General features: G+C 43.3%; 3 protein-coding genes across 7 annotated transcripts; 1 reads left to right on the top strand and 2 right to left on the bottom strand.

Moving 5' to 3' along the window:
- Nucleotides 1-1,054: 1,054 nt before the first annotated feature.
- gnb3a (guanine nucleotide binding protein (G protein), beta polypeptide 3a) lies at nucleotides 1,055-8,554 on the top strand. Its single transcript, XM_042105966.1, has 9 exons — nucleotides 1,055-1,226; nucleotides 3,936-4,063; nucleotides 4,493-4,638; nucleotides 5,348-5,411; nucleotides 5,691-5,853; nucleotides 6,035-6,101; nucleotides 6,282-6,483; nucleotides 6,753-6,969; nucleotides 7,149-8,554. Exons 2-9 carry the CDS (start codon nucleotides 4,007-4,009, stop codon nucleotides 7,253-7,255), a joined length of 1,023 nt encoding a protein of 340 aa, XP_041961900.1. The 5' UTR covers nucleotides 1,055-1,226; nucleotides 3,936-4,006; the 3' UTR covers nucleotides 7,256-8,554.
- Nucleotides 8,555-8,629: 75 nt separating this feature from the next.
- cdca3 (cell division cycle associated 3) lies at nucleotides 8,630-12,075 on the bottom strand. The gene is made up of 6 exons (XM_042105964.1): nucleotides 11,868-12,075; nucleotides 11,086-11,236; nucleotides 10,673-10,790; nucleotides 9,283-10,473; nucleotides 9,017-9,096; nucleotides 8,630-8,891 (listed from the first exon to the last, which is right to left on the bottom strand). Exons 2-6 carry the CDS (start codon nucleotides 11,224-11,226, stop codon nucleotides 8,796-8,798), a joined length of 1,626 nt encoding a protein of 541 aa, XP_041961898.1. The 5' UTR covers nucleotides 11,227-11,236; nucleotides 11,868-12,075; the 3' UTR covers nucleotides 8,630-8,795.
- A 160-nt stretch (nucleotides 12,076-12,235) lies between these two features.
- pex5 (peroxisomal biogenesis factor 5) lies at nucleotides 12,236-22,088 on the bottom strand. 5 transcript variants are annotated; one of them, XM_042105963.1, is made up of 17 exons: nucleotides 21,806-22,088; nucleotides 20,241-20,381; nucleotides 20,046-20,084; nucleotides 19,835-19,952; nucleotides 19,551-19,697; nucleotides 19,033-19,123; nucleotides 18,541-18,631; nucleotides 18,061-18,183; nucleotides 17,492-17,602; nucleotides 16,881-16,964; nucleotides 15,745-15,864; nucleotides 15,428-15,571; nucleotides 15,142-15,212; nucleotides 14,679-14,900; nucleotides 14,203-14,368; nucleotides 13,883-14,040; nucleotides 12,236-13,317 (listed from the first exon to the last, which is right to left on the bottom strand). In XM_042105963.1, the coding sequence occupies exons 2-17, from the start codon at nucleotides 20,352-20,354 to the stop codon at nucleotides 13,080-13,082; spliced, it is 2,037 nt and encodes a 678-aa protein (XP_041961897.1). In that variant the 5' UTR covers nucleotides 20,355-20,381; nucleotides 21,806-22,088; the 3' UTR covers nucleotides 12,236-13,079. The 5 variants fall into 5 exon arrangements, with proteins under 5 accessions (XP_041961897.1, XP_041961893.1, XP_041961895.1 ...); XM_042105959.1 differs by lacking the exon at nucleotides 17,492-17,602 and having other exon boundaries at nucleotides 21,806-22,087; XM_042105961.1 differs by lacking the exon at nucleotides 17,492-17,602 and having other exon boundaries at nucleotides 20,241-20,366; nucleotides 21,806-22,087.
- Between the last annotated feature and the right edge of the window lie 1,151 nt (nucleotides 22,089-23,239).

Below are 23,239 nucleotides of genomic sequence, written 5' to 3'. Positions count from 1 at the left end.
GTTTTCTTTCTCTTCCTATCTGACTCTTCTCGCTGTGTTTTTGCACATTACTGACATGTTTTCAGAATGGTTGGTCTGCATCAGCTGGGTTTTGGCATTTTAGTGTGAGTGAGTGAGTGACTACGTGAGATGAGGGAGCATTTGTGGATTACCCATTACCATCACAGGCTCCAGATATTTAAGGGAAAGTCACCCATCGTGTCACCTTGTCTTGGCCCCTCACTGTCCCAGTCTGTCTCTCTCTCTCTCTCTCTCTCTCTGTGTGCTAATATTAGACCACTCTAGTGTTTACAAAACACTGGGCCTTCTGACTGCATTGCCTGCTGAGCTGCACCATACATAGAAATGTTCTCAAATCCCACTTTTTGACCCTAAAGACCACACACACACACACACAGCCTACACACACACACACACACATCCTCCTAGTATTTTCCACTTCTTTATCTCTGTGACGTCCCTCACCAAATCTGAAGTGCACCTCAGAGTTCTGTGTTGTGGAAATGGGGCCTACCGGTCCGTGAAGGCAGTGGTCTCCATTATGTTTCACCATAAGACACCTGATGGCAGGCATGTGTGTGTGTGTGTGTGTTGGGAGGGGGTAGCTTGTTGCTTGCCTAGCGCCATGGCTGTTGCTCTTCTGAAGGTGTGTATATCAGTGTGTCCAAATCACAGTGTTTGCAGTGAGGCTTTGCTCTGGACACTGTGTGTTTGGTTTATCCCCCTCTCTCAGCTCATCCTCTTTTTTGTCATCCCTTTGTGTTTTACACCTGCTTTGGTGTCATTTGACCCCATGACCTGATTCTGTACCCCATTTAGTGAGTTTTCTTCTGTCCATCCTCTTTCTCTCTCTCTCTCCCCTCCACACACAAACACACATACACACACACACACAGGGAGAGAGAGAGAGAGAGAGAGAGAGAGAGACAGAAACACATTTACTGTCCCTCCCTCCCACTTTTGTTCTGTCCATCGTTGGATTTATCCCCCTCATCCCTGATCTGCCTTCATCCCTTTCAATCCTCATCTGTTCTTCATAGTATAGAGGGAGGGAAAGAGAGAGAGAGAGAGAGTGCCTGTCTGAATGTGGGTGTTTGAAAGACAGATTTCGAATAGTGCATATGACAGAAAAATTGAATGAATATCATCGTTTTGGGAAAAGACAAAGTGGAGAAACTACCCTAAACATCAGAAACACCAGAGACCAAACAAGAAGCTAAAAGCAGGTGAGTGGCCATGTTTAAAACTTCTGATGTGTTTTCTGAGCCGTTGGTCACATTTCACCATGATGAACTGTTGGCTGAAAAAAAGGCTGGTTCATTTAAAATTTATGTAATATTTATTATATTTTTTAAAGAACTGAGTTCCCAATAGTATCATTAATTTAAGCAGTGTGTAAGGAACCAATGAGATGGACTATGTGTGGAATATGCCTTGTCTCCACTGTCTTTCAGGTGGGTGTTGGATAGAAATTTTGTCAATGAAATTTAATGTCCACATAATTTGGTCCTCTAGGACATTTCTGCCCATAGACGCAGTTTGCAAAACATATGAAACGTCATTTCAATGCACCTAGACTGCTTGAAATGCCCAGGCAAAATCTAACGACCTGATTTCCAGTTGTCAAAATGACTGTGGGTTGCAGTTGCTAGAGCACATTTATTAGTTTCTTTATTTATCTGGTGGCAAGATAATCTGCAAAACACTGTCTCACAGTGTAGTAATGTATTATCAGTTGTGGTAAGATTTTGATTTATGGTGTTTAATCTTTTTTTGTGTCTGTGACTGGATGGTAAAGAATGAAATAAAGTAAATGAGTCTAGGGTGAGCAATAATCTTTTAGATTCTGAATCCTCTCAGACACAGAAAAACAAAAACATGGAAAAATATCCATTTAAAAGTGTAGGACAGATATATGTCAACTTTTTTGGCAGGCTAGTTATAAAAAAATGTTTTTTCATTGCACTAGAGTGATGTGAAAGTTATTTAAAAAAAAGTTATTATTTTATTAATCATCTAAACCACATTTTGGACACTTTCTGGAAGGACATCGTCCTGTTTTACATAATCTCTCGATAGCCACATTTAATTAATATTAGCAAGGACCTCCACAGTTACCACCTGGATGGTTAAAACAGATTTAGGCCCAGCCCGCACTGAAATGTGTTGCTCATGAGTCTGTTCCCTTACTCCTCTCCCTGTCTGTCTATCCACATACCCCCTCACAATCTCACCCACCCACTCTCCATCTCTCCCATATCAACTGCCCCCCATCTCTCTCTCTCTCACCCCTCCCCGTGTATAAACTCTTATCCAGATGCAAAGAGCAGTCAGTAATCGGATGAGAGCAGATTTGATTCAAAAGGCTTCCCTTAAAATCTCAGCCGCAAGGATTTAAACTCACTCACTCGCTCGCCCGCCTGCTCCCTCGCTCGATCTCACCGGCATGCCCAGCTCCCCGACCCTCAAAGCTCTGCTCTGCTTTGTGCTTCTCTCTCACTTATTTAATCACACAAATAACCACAGGCCTGCACAGGACAATGTGCACAGAGACAGCGCCGGGGCGACACTGTACAGAACTGTAATTCTGATGAAGTGCTCATTTACTGTGCAGATGTGACAGAATAGCAGCAGGCCTGACTTAGACCAAAGGGCCAAGCTGCTGCTTTGACTGGGGAACAGTCAGATTCTTCTAAAAGGTGCATTTTTCATCCAAATAGACAATACTGGTGAAGTTGGTTGGCTGGCTGGTCTTTTTTTACATAGAGCCATCTAAGGCATACAAAGCAAATCTGTGTCCCTCACAGCGTCACTCCCACCCCTGCCTTCTCTTCTCTCCCACAAACAAATCATATGTAAAGGCACTTTCTGTCGGGAATTTCATAGACACTCGCACAGATTGAGACTATAAGAGCAACACATATTTATCAACTGCAACATAGGTGTTGATCTTCAGTTTATCAACTGCAACATAGGTATTGATCTTCAGTTTATCAACTGCAACATAGGTATTGATCTTAAGTTTATCAACTGCAACATAGGTATTGATCTTCAACAAGTCTGCAAGGTGAGTAAAAAGAGGAGAAATTGAGAATGAAGACAAATTATTTTCAGGCTATTTTTTTTAAAGAACAATATAAATAAGTAAGTAGATACTCTTTTGATCCCGTGAGGGAAATTTGGTATATATGTAAACAGTCATTTTTAAAACCTATTGCAAACATAATACTTGTCCTAAATTGTTAACAGTTGACGTTAAAAGGTGTAAATTATGTGTTTTGCTGATGTTATACTTTGTTGAACAAAAAAGATGGTGCTGGCATACTGTGTATGTTTTCTGTAACTGAGTTATATTGGGGTGCTCATAAATGTAATATTTCATCTTTCTGGCATTTAACAACAAAGACCAAGAAAAGAAAATTTTCCCTGATCATACAGAACTGCACTTCTTCATCAACTGTGTGATGAAAACATCATTGTTATTGGAATGTAACGTAATTGATCGTCAAAGGGTTTACTTTCACCTATCCCAGTTAAGGGTCCACACTTGGTTGTCTTTACATTTCATTAGTTTTTAGGTTTTACAATGGCGAAATTTGCATATTATAGAATATACAGTAAATATACTTTTGCATGTGTGTGAATGTCAGCAGGTGGGTGGTTTGTAGGTATTTGATGGCTTGTGTAGGTTGTGTAAGTCCATGCTTGCGTGTTGTTTGTGAATATTTGCAAAGCAGCCTGAGCAGTATTTGAATTGCAAATTTGTGCCTGAGAGAAATATGGAGCAAAGGTTGAAGAATTACAGCACTTCACTTTAACTTGAAAATCCTGCAATTTCCTGACAAGGTCTGGGTCACATCAACCCTGACATCTTCACAACTGTACAAATATAAGAAAAACCACACTAACCCTTTTTTTCTCTTTTTGCCCCCCAGAGTTCTCCCTGTCCCCCTGATCTCACTTTCGGCCTGTGTCACCTGGTGACAACACCTGACCAGCCATCGCCATGGGTGAAATGGAGCAGCTGCGAAAAGAGGCGGAGAGCCTGAAAGATCAAATCACAGTCAGTGTCCTCAGCACGCACGCACGCACGCACACACACACACACACACGCACGCACGCACGCACGCACACACACACACACACTCAACATGCAAATAAGTTTACACCATAATAAATAGACCATATGGTTTAGTTAACCATAATGATCATAGGGATGTAGTCAAAGACTGTTAAAACCATGTTTGCATATGTATAACCTGACTGTGTACAAAAAACATTTTGGCCACAACTGATATCAGAGTAATACATTCACTGACATTTATTTAATTCATCATCAGTAGTAAATATTTGAGAGTTCATTCAGTTTCTAAAACACCATAGGCCTAGATACGGCGTGTAGGTATGTACATATTCAATATGTGTGTCTAAATAAATGTGCATATCTCGACATGATAGTCATCCGATAGTCATGATTTTGACCATTTCACAGGCAGCCCGTAAAGCCGTGTCCGACACCACGCTACAGCAGGTCTGCGTTGCGACGGCTGTTGTGAACCGTGTCCAGCTGAAGACCAGGAAGACACTGAGGGGACACTTAGCCAAGATCTACGCCATGCACTGGTGCCAGGACTCCACGTAAGACACACAGCTCACCAGCGCACAACACACAGCAATCGACCGATACTAGCCCTTCCTGAAACATGCTAGGCTGGTTTGCATGGCCACCTGAACACATTAGCCTAAACCATTAAGGGTTTTAGTGGATTGTAAGCTTTGCTGATACCTGAGATGAAGCAGTGAGGTCAGTGTCTTGGAGGCATTAAATGAGATAAGATCTGTCTAATCAAGCTGTGATTATTTAAGTGGATTTGTTAGTGCTTGGGTTTCTTTAATAGGATGAAGTACTGGGCTTTGAAGACACCAGAGTCTGGTCAGAGTCTGTTAGATGCCATCTATCCTGCATCAACAGGGGTTATTATGTATGTGATTGTGGCTGACGGAGTTATTCAAAAAGTCGTAGATTCTAATTTTCAGTTTCATAAGTCCCAGTCAAGTCAAGTCATCACTGAATGAAAATATTTTCCTGTTCTGAAACAGAAGTAAACCAAATTCCTACTTAAGGTAACACTAAATTCATGCGTGTTATGTGACAAACATCAGGCAGCATCTGCCATCTAGTTCTTCATTTCATACTGGGCTGATAACGGCTAAACATAATTTTTTGAGGACAAATGATACACTACAGTATAGTCTACAGGGTCACTGCAGAAATGGACTGCGATGTTGCATCAATCAATACTAGTGATGTGAAGGTGCCTCATGCTCTGCCCTCTGTCTCTTTCAGGCTGTGTGTTAGCGCATCTCAGGATGGAAAACTGATCGTGTGGGACAGCATCAGCACCAACAAGGTACTGTAAGAGTAATGGATGAGGTGACTTGGCTCCTCACAAAAGCAAAGATGCCTTGTGACATTAATAATTGATTTAAAATATTATTGCATCCCCTTTAAAGATTACTGGAGTTATTTCATTGCAATTTGCAACATTACCTGTAATTAGGCATGGCTACAATCAGTCATTTCGAGGAGAACTCACCTGCAAGTCCATGCCTGAGCAGGAGACAGTGATGCGACAGCTGAATGGATGAGCTCTGTGCTCCCCTGTCTGACTTCATGTCAACATCCACAGGTCCATGCCATTCCCCTGAAGTCATCGTGGGTAATGACATGTTCGTATGCTCCATCTGGAAACCTGGTGGCATGCGGTGGGCTGGATAACATGTGCTCCATCTACAACCTGAAGGGCAAGGATGGCAACGTCAAGGTCATGCGCGAGTTAGCGTCACATACAGGTTAAAACTATGGACTGCTTTCATGAATCTTTATTATTTTGCACAACAATATGAAAGGTGAAAATGGCTTGATGGAGAAATAGACAAAGTATTCACAAAACCTACAAAATATCAAGGATCATCATCAGAGGTATCAAGGGTATAAGATGATAAATCTTTCTGTCTTGTCTCTGTTGGCTAGGTTACCTGTCCTGCTGTCGTTTCGTAAGTGACAGTGAGATCATCACCAGCTCCGGTGACTGCACCTGGTAATTGAGTTTCAGAGGCACCATAGCACAGTATGGGGATTGGGACAATGAATTAAATACAATTAACCCAAACTATAATGCATTGCTCTGCTCGCTACCTAAGTGTGTGCAGAGACACACAAGAGCCCACTGTTCACCTCTACGATGTCTCATCCAAACTCCTCTTTTGATGTGCCTTAGCATCTTATGGGATATCGAGACAGGGACAGAGAAGACCATCTTTGCAGGTCACCTGGGGGACTGCATGTCCCTCGGAGTGGCTCCAGACTTCAAGACGTTCGTCTCTGGGGCCTGTGACTACACAGCCAAGCACTGGGACATTCGAGATGGAAACTGTACACACACATTAAGTGGACATGAGAGTGATGTCAATGCCATCTCGGTGAGGGCTCCACATAAAAACACAATAGTACATCCATATCCAGAACTGTAACCCATATCAGACACATGCAATAAATACCTGTGCCCAGTAGTCAGTCCATAGGATAGCATTACAGGCGCCGAGGTCGGCACCCTCTGCCTCCTTGGATGTGCTTGTAATCAAACAATAAATGTATCAGTTTCTTTTAACACACTGGTAATTCATTTGCTAGACGCTGGATCGTATTGTATTCAAGCTCCGTTTCCCCAACTTTTTCTTCCACTCTTCAGTTCTTCCCCAACGGTAACGGGATAATCACAGGCTCTGACGACGCCTCCTGTAAGCTGTATGACCTGCGGTCCGACCAGGACCTCATTACCTACCAGGACTCCACCATCATGTGCGGCGTCACCTCCCTCGCCCCGTCTGTGTCCGGGAGACTCATTCTCGCTGGCTACGATGACTTCAACGTCAACATCTGGGACACGCTGAAGTCAGAGAGAGTGGGTGAGTGTGACAAACAGGAAGTAAAGATCTGGTGAAGGAAACATGCCATTATTCTAGTTTCCTCTTCTTTCAGAGGGTGAAACATCAGAAAGGGCCTCAACCCTGAGAGGTCAGGCTCCTAAATAGAGCTTAAGTGGGTGGCTTTCACTAATGAGTGGTGGTATCCTCTCTCTCCCCAGGTGTGCTGGCTGGACATGACAACAGAGTGAGCTGCATCGGAGTGACAACCGATGGAATGGCCTGCTGCACTGGGTCCTGGGACAGCTTCCTGAAGATTTGGAACTGAAGCACCTCCCCAAAAACACCACGACCACACAAATGCAAGCTGGGAGCACTATACAAGATGAAATTCAGGGTGGGGTGGGGATGAGCTTAAGAGAGTTATAGGTAGAGCGAGGTCATAAAATACCGGCAGAAACAAAGTAGGAGTTCTGTTGCACCAAGTCTTACTAAAGGCAAAAGAGGGTCTTTTGGAGGCGAAGCACATCTTTCTAGTCCTCCTCTCCTTTCCGTCCAAAAGAAATGCTTTGGGTTGATGTGGAGTTACATCGGCAAAACAGGCTCTGCGCAATGGGGCTTTATTTAGGAAATTTGCCATTGATGCTGATAAATTCTAAAGGAATTTGGTAGGATTTGGCAAGACTTTCTAAACTAGTTCTAACCTTCGTTACACTTCACAATTAAACAGTAGATGCTCTCTGTATAGCACACTAATGTCAACACAGAAGTTGCCAAATGGTTATGCAAGGAAAATTGTTTGTCTAGATTTACACAGATGATAGGACCACTTTTATATTCAGTTCAATGTTATACAGCTGTTATGTGTGTTTGGCTGTTGTGTGTTTGAAGCAATATTGATTGTTTTATTATACATGGATTTCCTAAAGTAATATGTTGGCTGTAGAAAGCTAGCTTTCTTTTTTAGTTTTTAGCATAGATTAATTTATGATTCCTCCAAGTCCTAACACAACTGTAACATGACCATGTGGTCCACTCTGATAATATGGTTATCAGCCAAACGTGTCTAGTCTGGTAGCAACCACAAACAAAAGAAATGGACAAAGCTGTCAAGTTCAGCAGACCAGTGGATGAACAGATAGGGAAATTTTACAGTTTACTGAGCAATAACAATATTAACTTTAATTTGGTGAATGCCTTTTAGGTACCCTGGTTGTATTATGATATTGCCATGTTGAGTTCTAAGTGGGGATGCTCCTTACAAACACTAGAGTAGAGTAAACGATTGCTTTGTCTCTTCATAAAAATGCAACATTTCACCTCAGACCCCCCCCCCCCTCCCCCCAACATTTAGGATAAGCGATAGAAATATTTTTTGTTCTGACTAGCGTTGTAGCACACCAATTTGAATCTGATTAATTATGCACCTCATTTTGAAGAAATGATTTGACCGAAACCCAAAGCCACATTAGTTACTTGGCTTAAAGACCGTAATCCCAGACTACGTTCACACTTGCCTGGACTTTTAATGGCCTTTTTTGAAAACTCTTGATTCACTCACAAAGCACTTGCCATCTGGTACCTTTCTTAATGACTTTCAAATAAACTCAGATGACTGCTTTAGAACACCATGTTGTTTATGTTTTTATTATTATTATTATTATTATTATTATTATTATTATTATTATGTAATGAAAAACACTTAAATCAATATTTTCAATTTTATTTACATTAGTTTAGAAACAATTTAATAGATGGTTTGGTTAAAAAGAAAAGCAAACAAACAGGAAAAAACAAACAGATATTTTGTCTGTACATTAAAAATGTGACGTATTTACAATGTGTTGACAATATCTGTCGAGTCCATCCTATCTCTGATTCTCTTTGTTCATATACTGAATTAGAGCTCTTCTGTCCAGCTGCCCCAGTCTCTGTCTGTCTGGGGTGGAGATCTTCAACTTCATCTGGGAAAGGAAAGGAAACAAATGCATCTACATGTTTTAAGAAAAGGCAAAATCTCTTGCCCTTACAAAATTAGCCATCTTTATGTGCCGGGGTGGTGTTGCCGTGTGTGTGTGTGTGTGTCTACCTGAGAGGAGTTCTCCCGAGGTGAGTTGGTCTCTTTGCGAATCTGCAGAGGAGAGCGCCCGTCGCTGACAAGGACCTTACCTGTTACCAAAAAGAAAAATTATTATATTGCCCAAGCAAATTGACCTCACATCTCATTCCTACGTACCACAGAAACGTAAAAGCTCCAGCGATGCAAATCGAACATACTCACACATGAACGTTATTAGTGTATGAGGCACAATAAACAAGGAACTGACAGAACATAGCTAGGTAAGGTCAACACACCTCTCTGCTTGGGCTTAACACTCAAGCCCTGGTTCTCGCTGTCGGCTGGCTTTCGGGAGGCCAGCGGTGATGAGCTGCCTTTGCCACGGCCCTGCAGGCCTCTGGGCTTCACCCCTGTGGCGCCGAAGCCGACGCCCAACCACTGAGGCTTGAACACCACCTGACTGGGGCTCTTTGTGTCAAAGGTGGGGCACCTAATGCCCTCCTGGGCTTGAGCGGTCAGGGCCTGTGGCTGAAGCGTAGTCATTGCAGCAGGAAGTGCGGGTGCACTGGTAGCTTTGGGGGTGCTGGGCCGCTGTGGAACGGGCTCAGGCTCCTCAGTGACCTCCACCTTAGAGGAGTCGATCACGGGAGCTTCACACACCTCTGGGGCAAACTCTTCAGTGACCTCCACCTTAGGTGAGTTGACCACGGGAGCTTCAGACATCTCTGGCTCTGGGGCAAACTCTTCAGTGACCTCCACCTTAGGTGAGTTGACCACGGGAGCTTCAGACATCTCTGGCTCTGGGGCAAACTCTTCAGTGACCTCCACCTTAGGCGAGTCGACCACGGGAGCTTCAGATATCTCTGGCTCTGGGGCAAACTTTTCAGTGACCTCCACCTTAGGTGAGTCGACCACGGGAGCTTCAGATATCTCTGGCTCTGGGGCAGACTCTACGACTGTGGGCAGGGAGACAAGCGGCACAGGCTCAACAGAAACTGTCGGAAGGGCGTACCCGTGGTCCTCCTTCCCCTGTTCGCTAGGCACGACCTCAGTGGGGGTTGGGGTGAGGGGGCAGTCATCATCCACACAGATCTGGGATGGGTTCATGCCATCGTGGCACGTCAGCAAGCTCAGACTGAGCTCCTTCTTTATAGGAGAGTAGGAATCAGCCACCAGGGCGTCTTCCGCCTCCTCTAAGGAGAGGTCAGCCTTCAACTCCACCACCTCACCAACCAGCACAAACGGGCTGCTGACCAGAGAGCCGTAGCCCTGCGATGGAGTGTGGGCATCTGATGTGGTGGCACTGTCGCAGTTGCCGGAGTCCAGGGTAGTGTAGTGGGTGAGTAGGGGCTCTGTGAAACCTAGCTCCTCTACAGGGAGGTCGGAGTTTTTGGTAAAGGTGACGTGAGGAAGGGCAGCAGCTTCATCTATACTAGACTCGGTCAAAAAGAGCATACCCAGGCGTCTGGCAAAGGAACTCACTGTAACTATGGGAGGAGAGAAAAGGTGTATAGCATTTAGTTGCATCTCAAATCAGTGAGCCAATACAAATAACACCAGCAAAGTTAAAAGTCTATTGTAAGTGATACCAGTTTCCATGTCATGTGCAAAACCTACAAATCATAAACCAAAATCTAAACTAAATCCATATTTTCAAACTAAAAGGATATGCAACAAACGTCCTACCCTTCATGCTGTCTTTCATTGGTGTGCGGGAGATACCATGTGTTGGTGAGCGAGGGTCATATGTTAATGAAGATCCTGAAGATTCCTCTACTCCAGTTTTAGAAAAGGCACCAGCCATCTGGTCGAAATATTAGGTATTTCCATAAACGATCATGTTCCAAATTCAACATTACAAGAAAGCACTCTACAATACACCAGTTGTACACAACAGATGTAGTCAGAGGCAACGCATCATATCATACGTGCATGGCCATGCGTAAATATTTTAACTGGTAAAAGAGAACTAAACTTGATCATAAAAGTCGTGAGGACTGTTGGACTGCAAGAGGCAAGACGACATTTTAATGTGATGTCCGGGTTTTATCAACTGACAGGAAAAAACAAGCAAAGACACATTGGTTGTTTATGCTCACCTGAATTGGCGTTCGGTCAATGCCTGCAGTCGGGGAGCGAGGGTCGACAAGCTCCGCCACACGTTGATTTTTAATGCGCTGGATAGGATCTGGTTTGGGGGTTGATACACTAGCTGCCACCTTGCTCTCGCTGGAACCCATAATGTTTCACCTAACGTAGGAAAATATTGTGGTTTCAAAACTTATGAGTTGCAAGTCCCTCAGTTCAGAGTAGGGTTCATATCATAGAGGGTTAGGATAACTTCTCCAATTTACACCCATGTTGGTTGTGAAATTAATGTCACTTAATTTACTTGACATTTCATGTCCGCAATGGAAATGTCTTAACGTCTTAAAAGTGTTAACGCAGTCAAGTTAAAAATGGTAATCATAAGTGCCAAAATTAATGATAATAGTTAGCAGCTAACGTTAACCCATCATTGGATTGCAAAAGACGAAAATGCTATCAACTGCACTTAGCTGCTATTGAGAACACAACGTTGGCTGCCTTAAGTTAACGTTAGCAATCACACTGCCTGAGCTTTGTCTGCAATCTTAACGTAACGTGAAGTTAACGTTAAAACGACACGTTAAATAACGTTAACGATAAATGTTCCTTGTTGAGGTCAAACCTAGTGATGCAAGTCAAGAATACACTTAACTGATTTACACTTAACAAATTTCAACAATTGGCTTGCAAGCTTTAGCTTAGAGTTCATAAGCACTGGCCGCACAAGTTATCGAATAACGTTTTGTAGTCACCTAGGTCTAGCTAGCTATGCTAACGTTAATTTCAAACTTACCTGAAAATGCCTCTTTAGATTCCAGAAACGTTAATGTTTTCTTCCACTCTTTTCTTCCGTTCTCGTTTAGTAACGTCAGTGTTCTAGTTGTGTACCTTGACTTTCTGAAGTAACAATAACTGCAGAAAGGAAAGCTGGTACTTAGCAAGACTAGTTTGTTGTAACGTTAGCAGTTTCAGACAGTGGTGTTCCCCAGAAGCAGGTCAGGGCATTTAAAAGGGGTAAATTGTGTTTTCGGCTATTTTCAAACAAACCAATCAGTGAGCGATTTGAAGTTCCCGCCTTTACAGCGTTGACTGGCTACATTCGTCGACCATTTAAAAGAGGGCGTGTAGCAAGTGTTTGAAATATGGTCCAATCATACGTGGGTAAAAAATGCTTTAGTTAACAGTGACAAGCATTCAAAACATGTTATTATGATAACAACTTGTATTTCAAATATGCACCATTTTACAGAGTTTTTTGATCAGTTGAAATGACTTGAACTTACATATTTGAAAATAACCGCAAAATGTATGTTACTCATCTAAGGGTAATTAGTCAGTCATTACTGTTTTACATACCGTTTTAATGTCAAAGCTTTATTGCTTGGATTACATAGCTAATTAAGTTTGGGCGGACTATACTGAAAACAGTAATAAGACAATAATTATAGTACAATACATGATATGGTTATTAGCATTTACAATTGGGCAAATTATTTTACAACATGAGCAATATCTGAAGAAACTGATCAGAGAATACAGAATACATACTTCTAACTCATGTGACCACATGTAGTTCCTAGTACCTGTTCCCTTTCCTCTTCCTCATGTTTCTTTTTTTTGTCTCAGCCCATGTTTTCCTCTGTGCTGTAGAGACTGTGTGTAATCCCGTCCTTCTTTTCAGGTTGTGTCGGGGAGGGATTGGCTTGGTTGAGCAGGTCTAGGTAAATGTCAGCTTCAGCCACTGTCCATCGATTACCATGGGTTTTATGCTGACTATTTTACCTTTAGACTTTAGCAAGAGCAGCCCTGTTTGATGTTCCTAAAATGCAGTGAGTTGAGTGAAAGCTTCAGGTTTCTAAGCCAATGTGGCTTTTCATTCACTTCATCATGATTACTCCTCTCCTCCTGTTTTCCCCCTCCTGCACTCCACCTTTCCAAAACACCTCTCCCCACACTCACACTCCACCTCTCTGCTCCCCTCTCCTCCGCCCTCCCCTTCTCCCCTTCATTCTGGTCCAGGCTCCCCCTCCCGTTGGCAGAAGTGTGCGAGTAGAGTGTCCAGGTCGCGGCGATCTGCCGCAGCGTACAGCGAGCTCTCTCCCATCATGCTCAGGGCCATGCGCAGAGTGGACCAGATGTTGTCGGACATCATGGTTGCCGCGGCGCCGGCCCTGCCCACAGGCCCCTCCACAGAAGCCTGCCGCTGGAGGGATAAAGCCTCCAAAAAGTGCTCCACCGCCTCTCTGTGGGGATCACACAATAGAGAGCAGAGATTAAGGGCTCAGAAGGGTCTGTGGAGTATACCACTTCAACCCAGTTTTATGCATAACAGAGTCTTTCAACAGTGTGTGTAGTTTGTCGGCTGCCAAATGCTTACTTAAAATGAGTGTGCTCTGTAAAATAGTGTTGTGCAGCAAATATACTATATATAACAGGAATATAATACGAAGACTTCTTTATGTTTCTGAAACATATTTTTTTTCCCTCAGTGTATTTTTGTGCCTTGGGACGTTTTCAGGGATGCTAAAATATAGGCAGTTTTTTAAACATTGTATGCAGGGATTTGTACTGTATTACGCAACTCTAGGCGGTCTTATTTACAGTGGTCTAACTTCAACAATATGCAGAAACAACTGTACCCTTATGGTTTTAATCCATAAGTCCAGTAGTTTTGTCAAGAGACTTTGTTCTTGACCTCTCAGTGTAATCATCACACTAAATGAATAAGGCAATTTATCACTCTTTGAGGTGACCCAGTGCAGTGTTGTGTTTTTGTGGCTCAGATGGCGTGCAGCTCTCCGCCCAGACCTGTGAGCTCCAAGGTTGACACAGCTGATGCCCAGGTTGTAGCGGCTGCGCACAAATCCAGGCTGCAGTTCCAGGGCTCTCCTGTAGGCGTCGACAGCCTCCTCGGAGCGGCTCCCATTGGCCAGGGTGGCACCTAGTTTGTTCCACAGCAAGTAGTCCTGACAGGGAAAATGTGAGAGGGAGATATGTAAGGACGATTTAAGTACATTATATCTTCTGTTTTAAAAGACTGTCCATTTTTTTACATGGACTACTGTGATTATTGTACACTATAGAAATCAACCTCACTCAACCAAAGGACTGCATGCTTGCTCACATACCTGTGGGGTGACCGACAGAGCGGCGGTGAAACAGTCCACAGCTTTGTCATAGTCGCCACTCAGGTTAAAGAGTACGCCCAGGCCACACTGCAGCTGAGGGTCCACATGGTTGGGGTCAGAAGCTGCTGCACTCAGGAACAGGGACTGGACCTCCGTGAACAGACCCCTGAGAAATGAAGGAGGAAGACCAATGAATTACTGTCCATTTACAAGATTTGTAACCACATTAGGTAACATTATATAATATAAAATGAACAAAGCTATTACTTTATGCTATGCTATACTATATTTTATACTATACTTATGCTACATAAGTATTATTATCACTCTATTATTATCAATATTACACAGCTGAGTATTGTTTTCTTTACAGTGGGAGCAGTTAAACGTGTACACTGACTCAGTTTACAGCAGTCTGCACAGCTGCAAACACTCATCTCACACAGAACACACAAATTCAGTAAGGAACTACTGACTCAGGCAAAAGGGATCCAAATCGCTCCCTCTCCTTCTCCCTCTCTCGAGCGCCGTCCCTCTCCTTCTCCCGTTCGCTCTGCTCCAGGATGTGGCGGTACTTGGGATTGTGCCTCAACCAATCGCGCAGCGTCTCACAGGCCTGCCTGTGCAGCGATTCGTTGGTGAAGCTGACAGCCAAAGCCATCAGCGCAGTCAAGTTGTCCTTCTTCAGATCTATACATCTGGGAGAGATAAAGGCAGAGAGGAAGAGCGGAGGAGGCAGGAATGGAAGAGAGTGTGAGAGCGGGTTTAGGGGAGGCTCAAAGAATACGTTTAGGGACAACTATCTGAACACTTTATCAGGGGAGTATTATGTTTAAAAATAAGACATATGTAAACACCCCCCCCTGCAAGATGAGAAAATAAGACCACACAGTATTCACAAAAACAGCAATCTGTCTACCTGCAGTCTGACGGATTTACCTGCGGAGGGCACTTATAGCAGCAAATTCTTGTTCATTTTCTGCTTGACAGGTTCCCAGATATTGCCAAGCCTTTGGGAAAAAAAGAACCCGATATTTCAGTGCAGTTTAACAGAAACAGTCCCAATTCCCAACATAATCAAATCACTCCACACATGCTTGCAGTACGCATGTAATGGGTTGCTATAAATGGAGGGCCAATTAAATGGTTATTCCTATTAATCCACGTTTGCCCATGTATCCATGCTTGTGTGCGTGGATGTTTATATAGCGGATGGGAGTCTGACCAGCTGGTTGTCTGGTTCCCGTTGCACTGCACTCTCAAAGAGCAGCACCGCCCCCGGTATGTCTCCTGCCTCCATCCTCTTGATCCCCTCAGCCAGGGGACTGTCATGGGACATGTATGGGTTCTCCTCCTCAAACTGATATCCCTGTGAAGAGGAGGAGGAGGAGGAAGGGGACGAGGAGGTGAACACACATTGGAGAGAGAAAGGGGGAGGCAGAGAGAAAGAGTTAAAGGTGGAGTGGAAAGGAAGCTGAGATCCACACAGTGACAGTAAACCCAGACAGCGCAGGCAGAACGCTGTGGGCAGCAGGCAGGTACCTTGTCGTAGGAGGTGCTGAGCAGTTGGTCAAAATCGGACAGCCAGGGGTGGCTCTCCGCATCCCTCTTGGCCATCTCTTCCCACTCCTGCTGCAGCTTCTCCCAAAAATCCACATCGCTCTGAGGAGGGGAAAAGAGAGACTCTCAAGAGTTAAAATGGCCGTCGCCATGCTCACAAGGAGACTGTCACAGAGAGAACACCATAAAAACACAGCAGTGTCTGACAGAGCCTGCTGCACAAGCACGGCACCTGCTCAGTTATAGATAGAAGGACCCCGCTCTTGTGTAAGACTGAACTCGGGAGGATTAGAAAAAGCAATCAGTGTAAGTCATGACACTGACATAAATTAAAAAGTAGACCATAACCTGGGATTTTGTAGAGAGACACTAACCTCTCCTAATTATGCAAATCGGGTTACCTTAAAAGTCTCTCTGCCTGTGTGAGTGGCAGATTTACTGAATAATGGATTGTAATACATTCATCAAGTCCACAAAGGTCATTACAGGAGCGAAGACACAATCACACATAATTAATCACATCCTTTACACTTAGCCCCTCAGTAATAAAGACTTCCCGAAGTGCTTATGAAAAAAAATTATACTTCTTATTAGGCTTATTCAATGAAGTCTGGGACATTCGTCTTTCATCAGCTCAGGTAAAAATATAGTTTCACTGGGATTTTACCAAGGCAAAACCCACTTGCAGGTTAATCAGGTAAAGCTGTATAGTTATCATAAATATCAGCAATCATGGAATACCTCTTGTCTAATTAAAGGAGAAATCTGGCCGATTTTTACATTGATCTTGATCGCTAGACGTTGCCGAGTACTGTCGATAGGTCACTCAATTACCTATTTTTGAGGGGAAATAAACTTCAAGTTTTCGTTGCAAAGCCAGCATGAGCTCAACAACTTTCTTAGGCTTTCCTGGAAGCGACTGATGGAAACTGAGGTATGTGACAGTATTTTGAATTCAAACGGCGACGTCTAGCAATTAAGATCCATGTAAAAATCGGCCGGATTTCTACTTTAAATTGCCTGATCACAGCTAACATCAAAAAGCATGCCAAGCATGTCAAGTAAAGCTCCAAGATGTTTGTGTAACACTCCCACAGTCTGAGTCATTACGCTCTCACCTCCACTGCAGCTTTTGCCTGCTGGAAATCTGGTCCTGCCGTGGCAAACTCATCTACCCACGATTCAGCCGACTCCGCCGACACCTGCGGAAGGAAGGCATGCAGCAGCCAAATGTCAGTGAGAATTCTGGTGCTTTTCTGCGCGAGCTCGACAAACCGGCAGGATGAAGCAGATGGCAGCAGGGAGAGTGCAAGAGGTAAGGATGAATGAGACAGAGGAACAAATAGGGATGAGATGGACTACGTTCAGCTCAGAAAGGGCAGTAGAAAAGGCCATTTATGCAACCCTGGAGGCACCACTGGGACTAGCTTCACCTACATCCAGGAGGAGGAGGAAGGCTGACAGGCCTACACAACTATTTTCTAATTTGCATCTTTTGACAAACAATGAAATTCTTGAAAATGAGCATATGAAAGAGATCGCTATATAGAAAGTTAAGCAAAATGCAACTAAAATGCTGGGGCAAACGGCTCAAATGCAACTAAAATGCTGGGGCAAACGGCTCAAAAAGAGTAGCTGGTTGATCGACAGCTGCTTTGCTCTGACAAGCCAAAACTAAGAGCACTGCTGGGACCACTGTGTCCAGGTGGTGGTGCTCCTGGGGCCCTACCTGCTTGACGAGGTTAGCCCACTGGTGTGCCTCTTTGGCTTTTACTTGGTCTTTCTCCACTTTTCCCTCTTTCGTCTCCACTGGCACAGTTAGTGCCCCGCCCTCCAGGAGCTGGCATGGTCATGGGGCAAGATTTGTGTGTTTTTAGGGAGTGAAGGGGTGTTTTTGGAGGAGGTTTGGTTGGGGGTGTTTGTGGGGTTATTTAGGTATGAATGGGGGTTAATTGAGGGGTAAGGGGGGGTTAAAGGTCATAACAGGTTTAGTTGGGAGGAAAAGGATAAGTCACAGTTACAAGGAAAAAATGTAACTATGTAGGTGTTACTATCAAAACAAACCCTATGTCCCAAGCGGGAAATCCGGACATGTTAATCAAACAATCCTCAAGGCTTATGGCTCAAGGCCAGTCATAGGATGGATGTAACAGTTGTGAAAATTGGAGAGGATCTGCTGTATACCATAGCCAGTTCTGCCAAGCATACATGCTTGAGCCAAGATGGTATGCGCATGGGGTGCAGTTGCACTTGAACCCTTCACTGTTCCTCAGTATGAGGAGGAAGGAGGGCTCCTACCTGGTTGAGGCTTGAGGCCCAGCGCTGTGCCTCCTTGGCCTGAGCTCTATCTGTGTCCTGTTTGCCTGCACTGTCTTCCACAGTCACACTTCCCTCGCCAATTTGCCTAATGAACCGCAGGAACTACACATAACAGACAAACAACAACAACAACAACAACAACACACGACCGATTACACTACAGCTACTGGCCCACTCAACAGTGTGTCACTTAGACACATGTGAATGAAAACATCTATACACTACAACACAGTTTCACAGCTAGCACACAAAGCAAACATCCACTACTGAAGAGCATAATGGTTCCTAATGGATGAGATGACAAGAGTGGCTAAAGAGATTTAATGAGGGAACAAATATACACAAAGGTGTGATCCATCAAGAGGAGATTTAGTGCACACCATCACACAGATATAACTACAAGATTATCACAGAAACACCAAAGGATTTGTGTGAACCTGAGACAAAAAAAATACTTACTTCTGTGTTCTGTAGCTTAGGGTCATCCACTTTCGCAAGAAGTTCATTGGCTGTTTGTTTGAGCTCATCTCCGGGCTGGTATTCTTGTGTCCTGATTGGTGGAAGTATAATGAAAATATGCCCTCAACTAATACAGTGTCTGTACCTCTCTGTACATATGACATGAGGAGCCCAGGAGACAGGGTTCAAAAGTCTGCTGAATACAGTTCTCAAAGCTCAAGGTTTTTAAGCCACACAGGCAGCAGCTCATTGTGACAAACTATTTCTCTCTTTGTGTCAGATCAATGTTTTTTTCTCTCTCTCTCTCACACACACACACACACACACACACACACACACACACACACACACATGCTGGACCTACAGCAATCTGCCTGCTGATACATCTTCTTACAATTTCCTTACAAATTCCAGTTAACCTCTTGAACTACTGTATCTAGTTTGAATGTACAGTATCACCCATTATACTGTTTCGTTGACTCATTTTCTCACCATTCTTTGTCTCTCTCTTTCTCGCCAAGGTCTCCTAGCCACAGCTTCTCCTCTGATTGTTCCAGATACTCCTCAGCCCAACGACCAGGATCTGGTGGAAACACAAACAGAGTGGTGAATACTGGATCCAGAAATAAAGAGAGGTAATTAAAACCAGCATAAAATAAGACGTTTATGTTTTTAGTTCTTAGCAGAGGCTTTTGTCCAAAGCGACATACAATGACATCAGCAACATTACATTACAACATTACATTAAAATCAACAGTTAAAGTAAAGTCATATAGCCTAGATCAAATACTGTATATATACACCAATTAGTAATAATCTAATAGTAATAGACTTATAAACATATACAAACTATTACTCTGTAAGGAGAATTAATAATTCATTAGGAATAATCTAATAATATTAAATAATATTAAAATATTTATTAGAAAGAAAATGCAAGTATATTTATAAGGACATTCAAAACAAGATAAAAGAATAGCTAACTGGGGGGGGGGGGGGCAATGAGTCACCTGCCACTTCACTGATGAATTCCTTTGTCCAATCAGCATCGGCTCCTTCGCCCAGGCCCACCTGCCCTGACGAGGAGGCGGCATCAGCGCCAGCTACAAACTCTGAGGCCCAGTCGCCAGACAGCGCCAACGCAGCCACTCCAGGCGCTTCAGACAGAGACAGAACAGTTCATAGGGTAGGTCTTTAAAAGCATCACTGTGTGTATGTTTAGTCTGACATTCACGCCTCGCACGGCGGGACGAAGCCCCAAACACCTTCTCTCTTCCTCCGAGTGGAAGCTCACCTCGCTGTGGGGCTTGTCTGTAGCTCTGTTGGTCAATCTGCTGCATCTCCTCCAAAAGCTGCCCCATGTCAAAGCTATGAGGAGGCCGTGGAGGGGCCTGCAGGAACTCGTTCACCAACTACATGTGGAGACGGGAGATTGTTAAGGTCTCTGAATGTGCCATATGATCATGACCGCTATTACACTGCGACCAGTTAGGACTGATACTGACCTCTTCCTCAGTTGCTATCTCAATGGGTGTAGGAGGAAGCTAGGGATTTAAATGAACAAACAGTGCACATTGGTCACATTAAAAACAAAAGCCTATCATGCCATTTGTCAGCATGTTAGAAAGGCTTGAATGTCTACAACATGACAACCAAAATCTGAGTATGGTGATGGATTAGAAAGAGTTGTTCTAACTTACATTGGGCGTTGCCCGATGCCTCCAAGGCCCTCCTTCTTGTGTCATGTGACCAGTCAGCTTCATGAGGGGATTGGCTCCCCCACACTCCGCTTCCACCAGCTCCCGCATCGCCATGGCAACGCAGCTCTGTCTCAATTAGACCTTGGTATACATTAAAAACATAAAGTTTGCACATCCATAACTGTGATCTTGCAGGTTTGTGGCCTTGTGTCTCTCTATGTCTAACCATTGATCATAAGAATGCATGAAATCCACAAGTCAAGCTCTGCAAATGTCCTCTACTACCTTATCCGAATTCCTGACCATTTGTAACATTCTTTGAAAGAAATCAAGGCTGTTTTCACATTTGGTCTTTTATACTGGTCCAAACTTTACTGTGATAACACACACAGACACACACACACACACACACACACACAATACATTGAAACCATGCTCAATTAGAATTTCAATACCTCCCTGGTTTCTCAATGGCACATACTGGCAAACAGTAAACAAACACTATAATGTCGAGTAGAACACATTCTAACTGCAAATTGTGCTGTATTTACTTCCAAAATTAGTTATCAAGACAAGGAATAGACACGTCACATGTGTGGATTAAACCACACAATTCAATCTAAAAGCAACATTTGCAATGCATAGCCTGATTTAACTAAATAGTTATATTTCTTAATTTAGATTGCATGAATGTGTTAAGTACAATAATTTCTGTGAGGGAATAAAAATAATGTTACCTGGCTGTTGTACACACCTGAACTAAACCTGCTAGATTTATTTTTCCACTGACATAACGGTGTTGGTGATTAGCTGAATAAAGAGGATTATATCATGACAATAATAAACTCCATGAGATAATGCCAAGTGAATCAAGGCGTCCACTCTTAAGTTACACAACACACTCAGCAAACAGCTTATGATGATATATTATATTGTTGACATTTCTTTTCAGTTGCAAAGGCAAGATATTATAAGGCAAATATGTGCAATTTACAGAAAACTGCAGTCTGATGACTATGTTTAACTGTCAACACTGAATCTACCAATGTTGCATGTTTTTCCCAAGAGAACACACACACCGCAATGGTCTACGACCCACAGGTCATTCTGATACTGACAGAATCGCTTTAAAAAGCAAACCCCTCACTAGCTAGCTAGCTAGCTACCTGTGATAAATGTTGTGTAATCTGCATTGTCCATTTAGCAGAAAGCTCCGTTTCCAAGCTAAGCAGGTAGAATAGCAGGCTAATTGACAACATCTACCTAGTTAAAAGCTAATAAGGCTACAATGAGTCTTTGTGGGTACAAATGGCGTAACCTACGTTAGACAGCGAGCTACCTTGGCGGATGAATGCAGAGAACATGCCGATGATCAAGTTAACGTTACTGTGTCAGGCGACTGACAAGCCTGCTAGCTAACACATTAGCTTATTAAGAAGCCATGTCGGCTGACAAGTAGCCCCAGTTGATCAAATTCAACGAATTCGAGTATTATAAGCAAATTGACTACATCTTGTTAGCTAGCTGTCTGATGAACAAAAATGTAGCTTGACATGTCAACTCACCACCTTACTGGCGATTCGGTAGACCTTTCCTCCCTCCCTTGAAAATCACTCGTCTTGACGAATAATAGAGCGCATACAGCCAAAACACAAAATCACAGGCACAGAAACAACTGGCCCGGAAAGATGAACCCAAAACGTCTCAAATACCACGGCTGGGCCCGCGCTGGGTATCTTGCTTGTATTTATAAGTTAGCTCTCTTTAATCTTTCTTTATTTACCTCCCCCATGACCCACTAACTGAACAGCGAAGGCAGCTGCACTATGTTATCCCAAGGTTCTATTCACGAACACTACTTACGAATGAAAACGCCGCGTTAGGTCGTTTAGGAATACGGCACTGCGCATTGAATTACACAAATGACACTTACGCTGCCCAATGACTTGAACCTACAAAATAATCGGTGTAATTTACTCGACTGTTTTAATGTGTTTATACATAGGTTACATTTAAATGAATGCGTGTTGCAGACATTAAAAAAAAATCTAGGGAACTTACGGTGACCAAAATAATTGCATAGGCGTAACTGTCCACTGCGAATATGACTTTGTCCAATCAACAGGCTATTGTTCTCGCGTGATTGCAAGCATACCTGCATTAAAGTAGGCTAAATATTTTATAAGACTTTAAATAAATAGTTTATTCAAATAGTTTATAGCCAAATAGTTTATTCAAATAGTTTATAGCCAAATAGTTTATTCATTAGAGTATGTCGCATGCATGGAGGAATTTATTTTTATTAGCCAGTGGCAGAAACCGTGCAGACAGTTTATACATAATACAGATAGTGGCTGTTTTTTGTTGTTTGTTTTCGGGAATGAATTAGTGCAGATGGTCAAAAACGTAAACAATCAAGTGCAACGAACAGTGAAAAAGCAGTGCAAATCATAGTAATCAGGTAGGACAAGAGAACACAGTGGGCATAAATTTAAGCCAGCAAAAAGGATAAATCAGACAGCAGTAAGTGGAGTCCATCAGCCATCAAAAGTGTAGGCCTATATTATAGTAAACTATACTATAGTCTCAAACCAAGCTGTATGAGTACAGGGGAGTAGTAGCCTAGTTCAGTGTACACTATACAGGGAGCTTAATGTGTGCAGTCAGGTAGGGTAGTGTTAGAGAAGGTGCTGTCTGGTATGAAGCTGTCTTGCAGTCTGGTGGTGACAGACTGGAAGCTCTTGTATGTCCTGCCAGACTGCAGGGGGCCCAAATTGCCTGAGAGTGGGATGGGTGGAGTCTCTGATGGTGCTGCTGGCTTTTCAGGCACAGAGCCAAGGATGACTGCAGTGATGTTCTAGAAAACTTGCAATCCACAGTCTTGGAGTAACCTGGCCATGGCAGGCTGCACTCTAGTAACCCAGAGAATACAGTATGGATGTATGTGTGGGGGTGACTTATTTAGTTATTTCTGGTAGATAGGGACACAAGAGATTAAG

Source organism: Alosa sapidissima, chromosome 10, assembly GCF_018492685.1.
Source record: "Alosa sapidissima isolate fAloSap1 chromosome 10, fAloSap1.pri, whole genome shotgun sequence".
Taxonomy (NCBI): Eukaryota; Metazoa; Chordata; class Actinopteri; order Clupeiformes; family Clupeidae; genus Alosa; species Alosa sapidissima.
The sequence above is the reverse complement of the archived record's forward strand: the minus strand, read 5'-3'. Positions and strand labels throughout refer to the sequence as shown.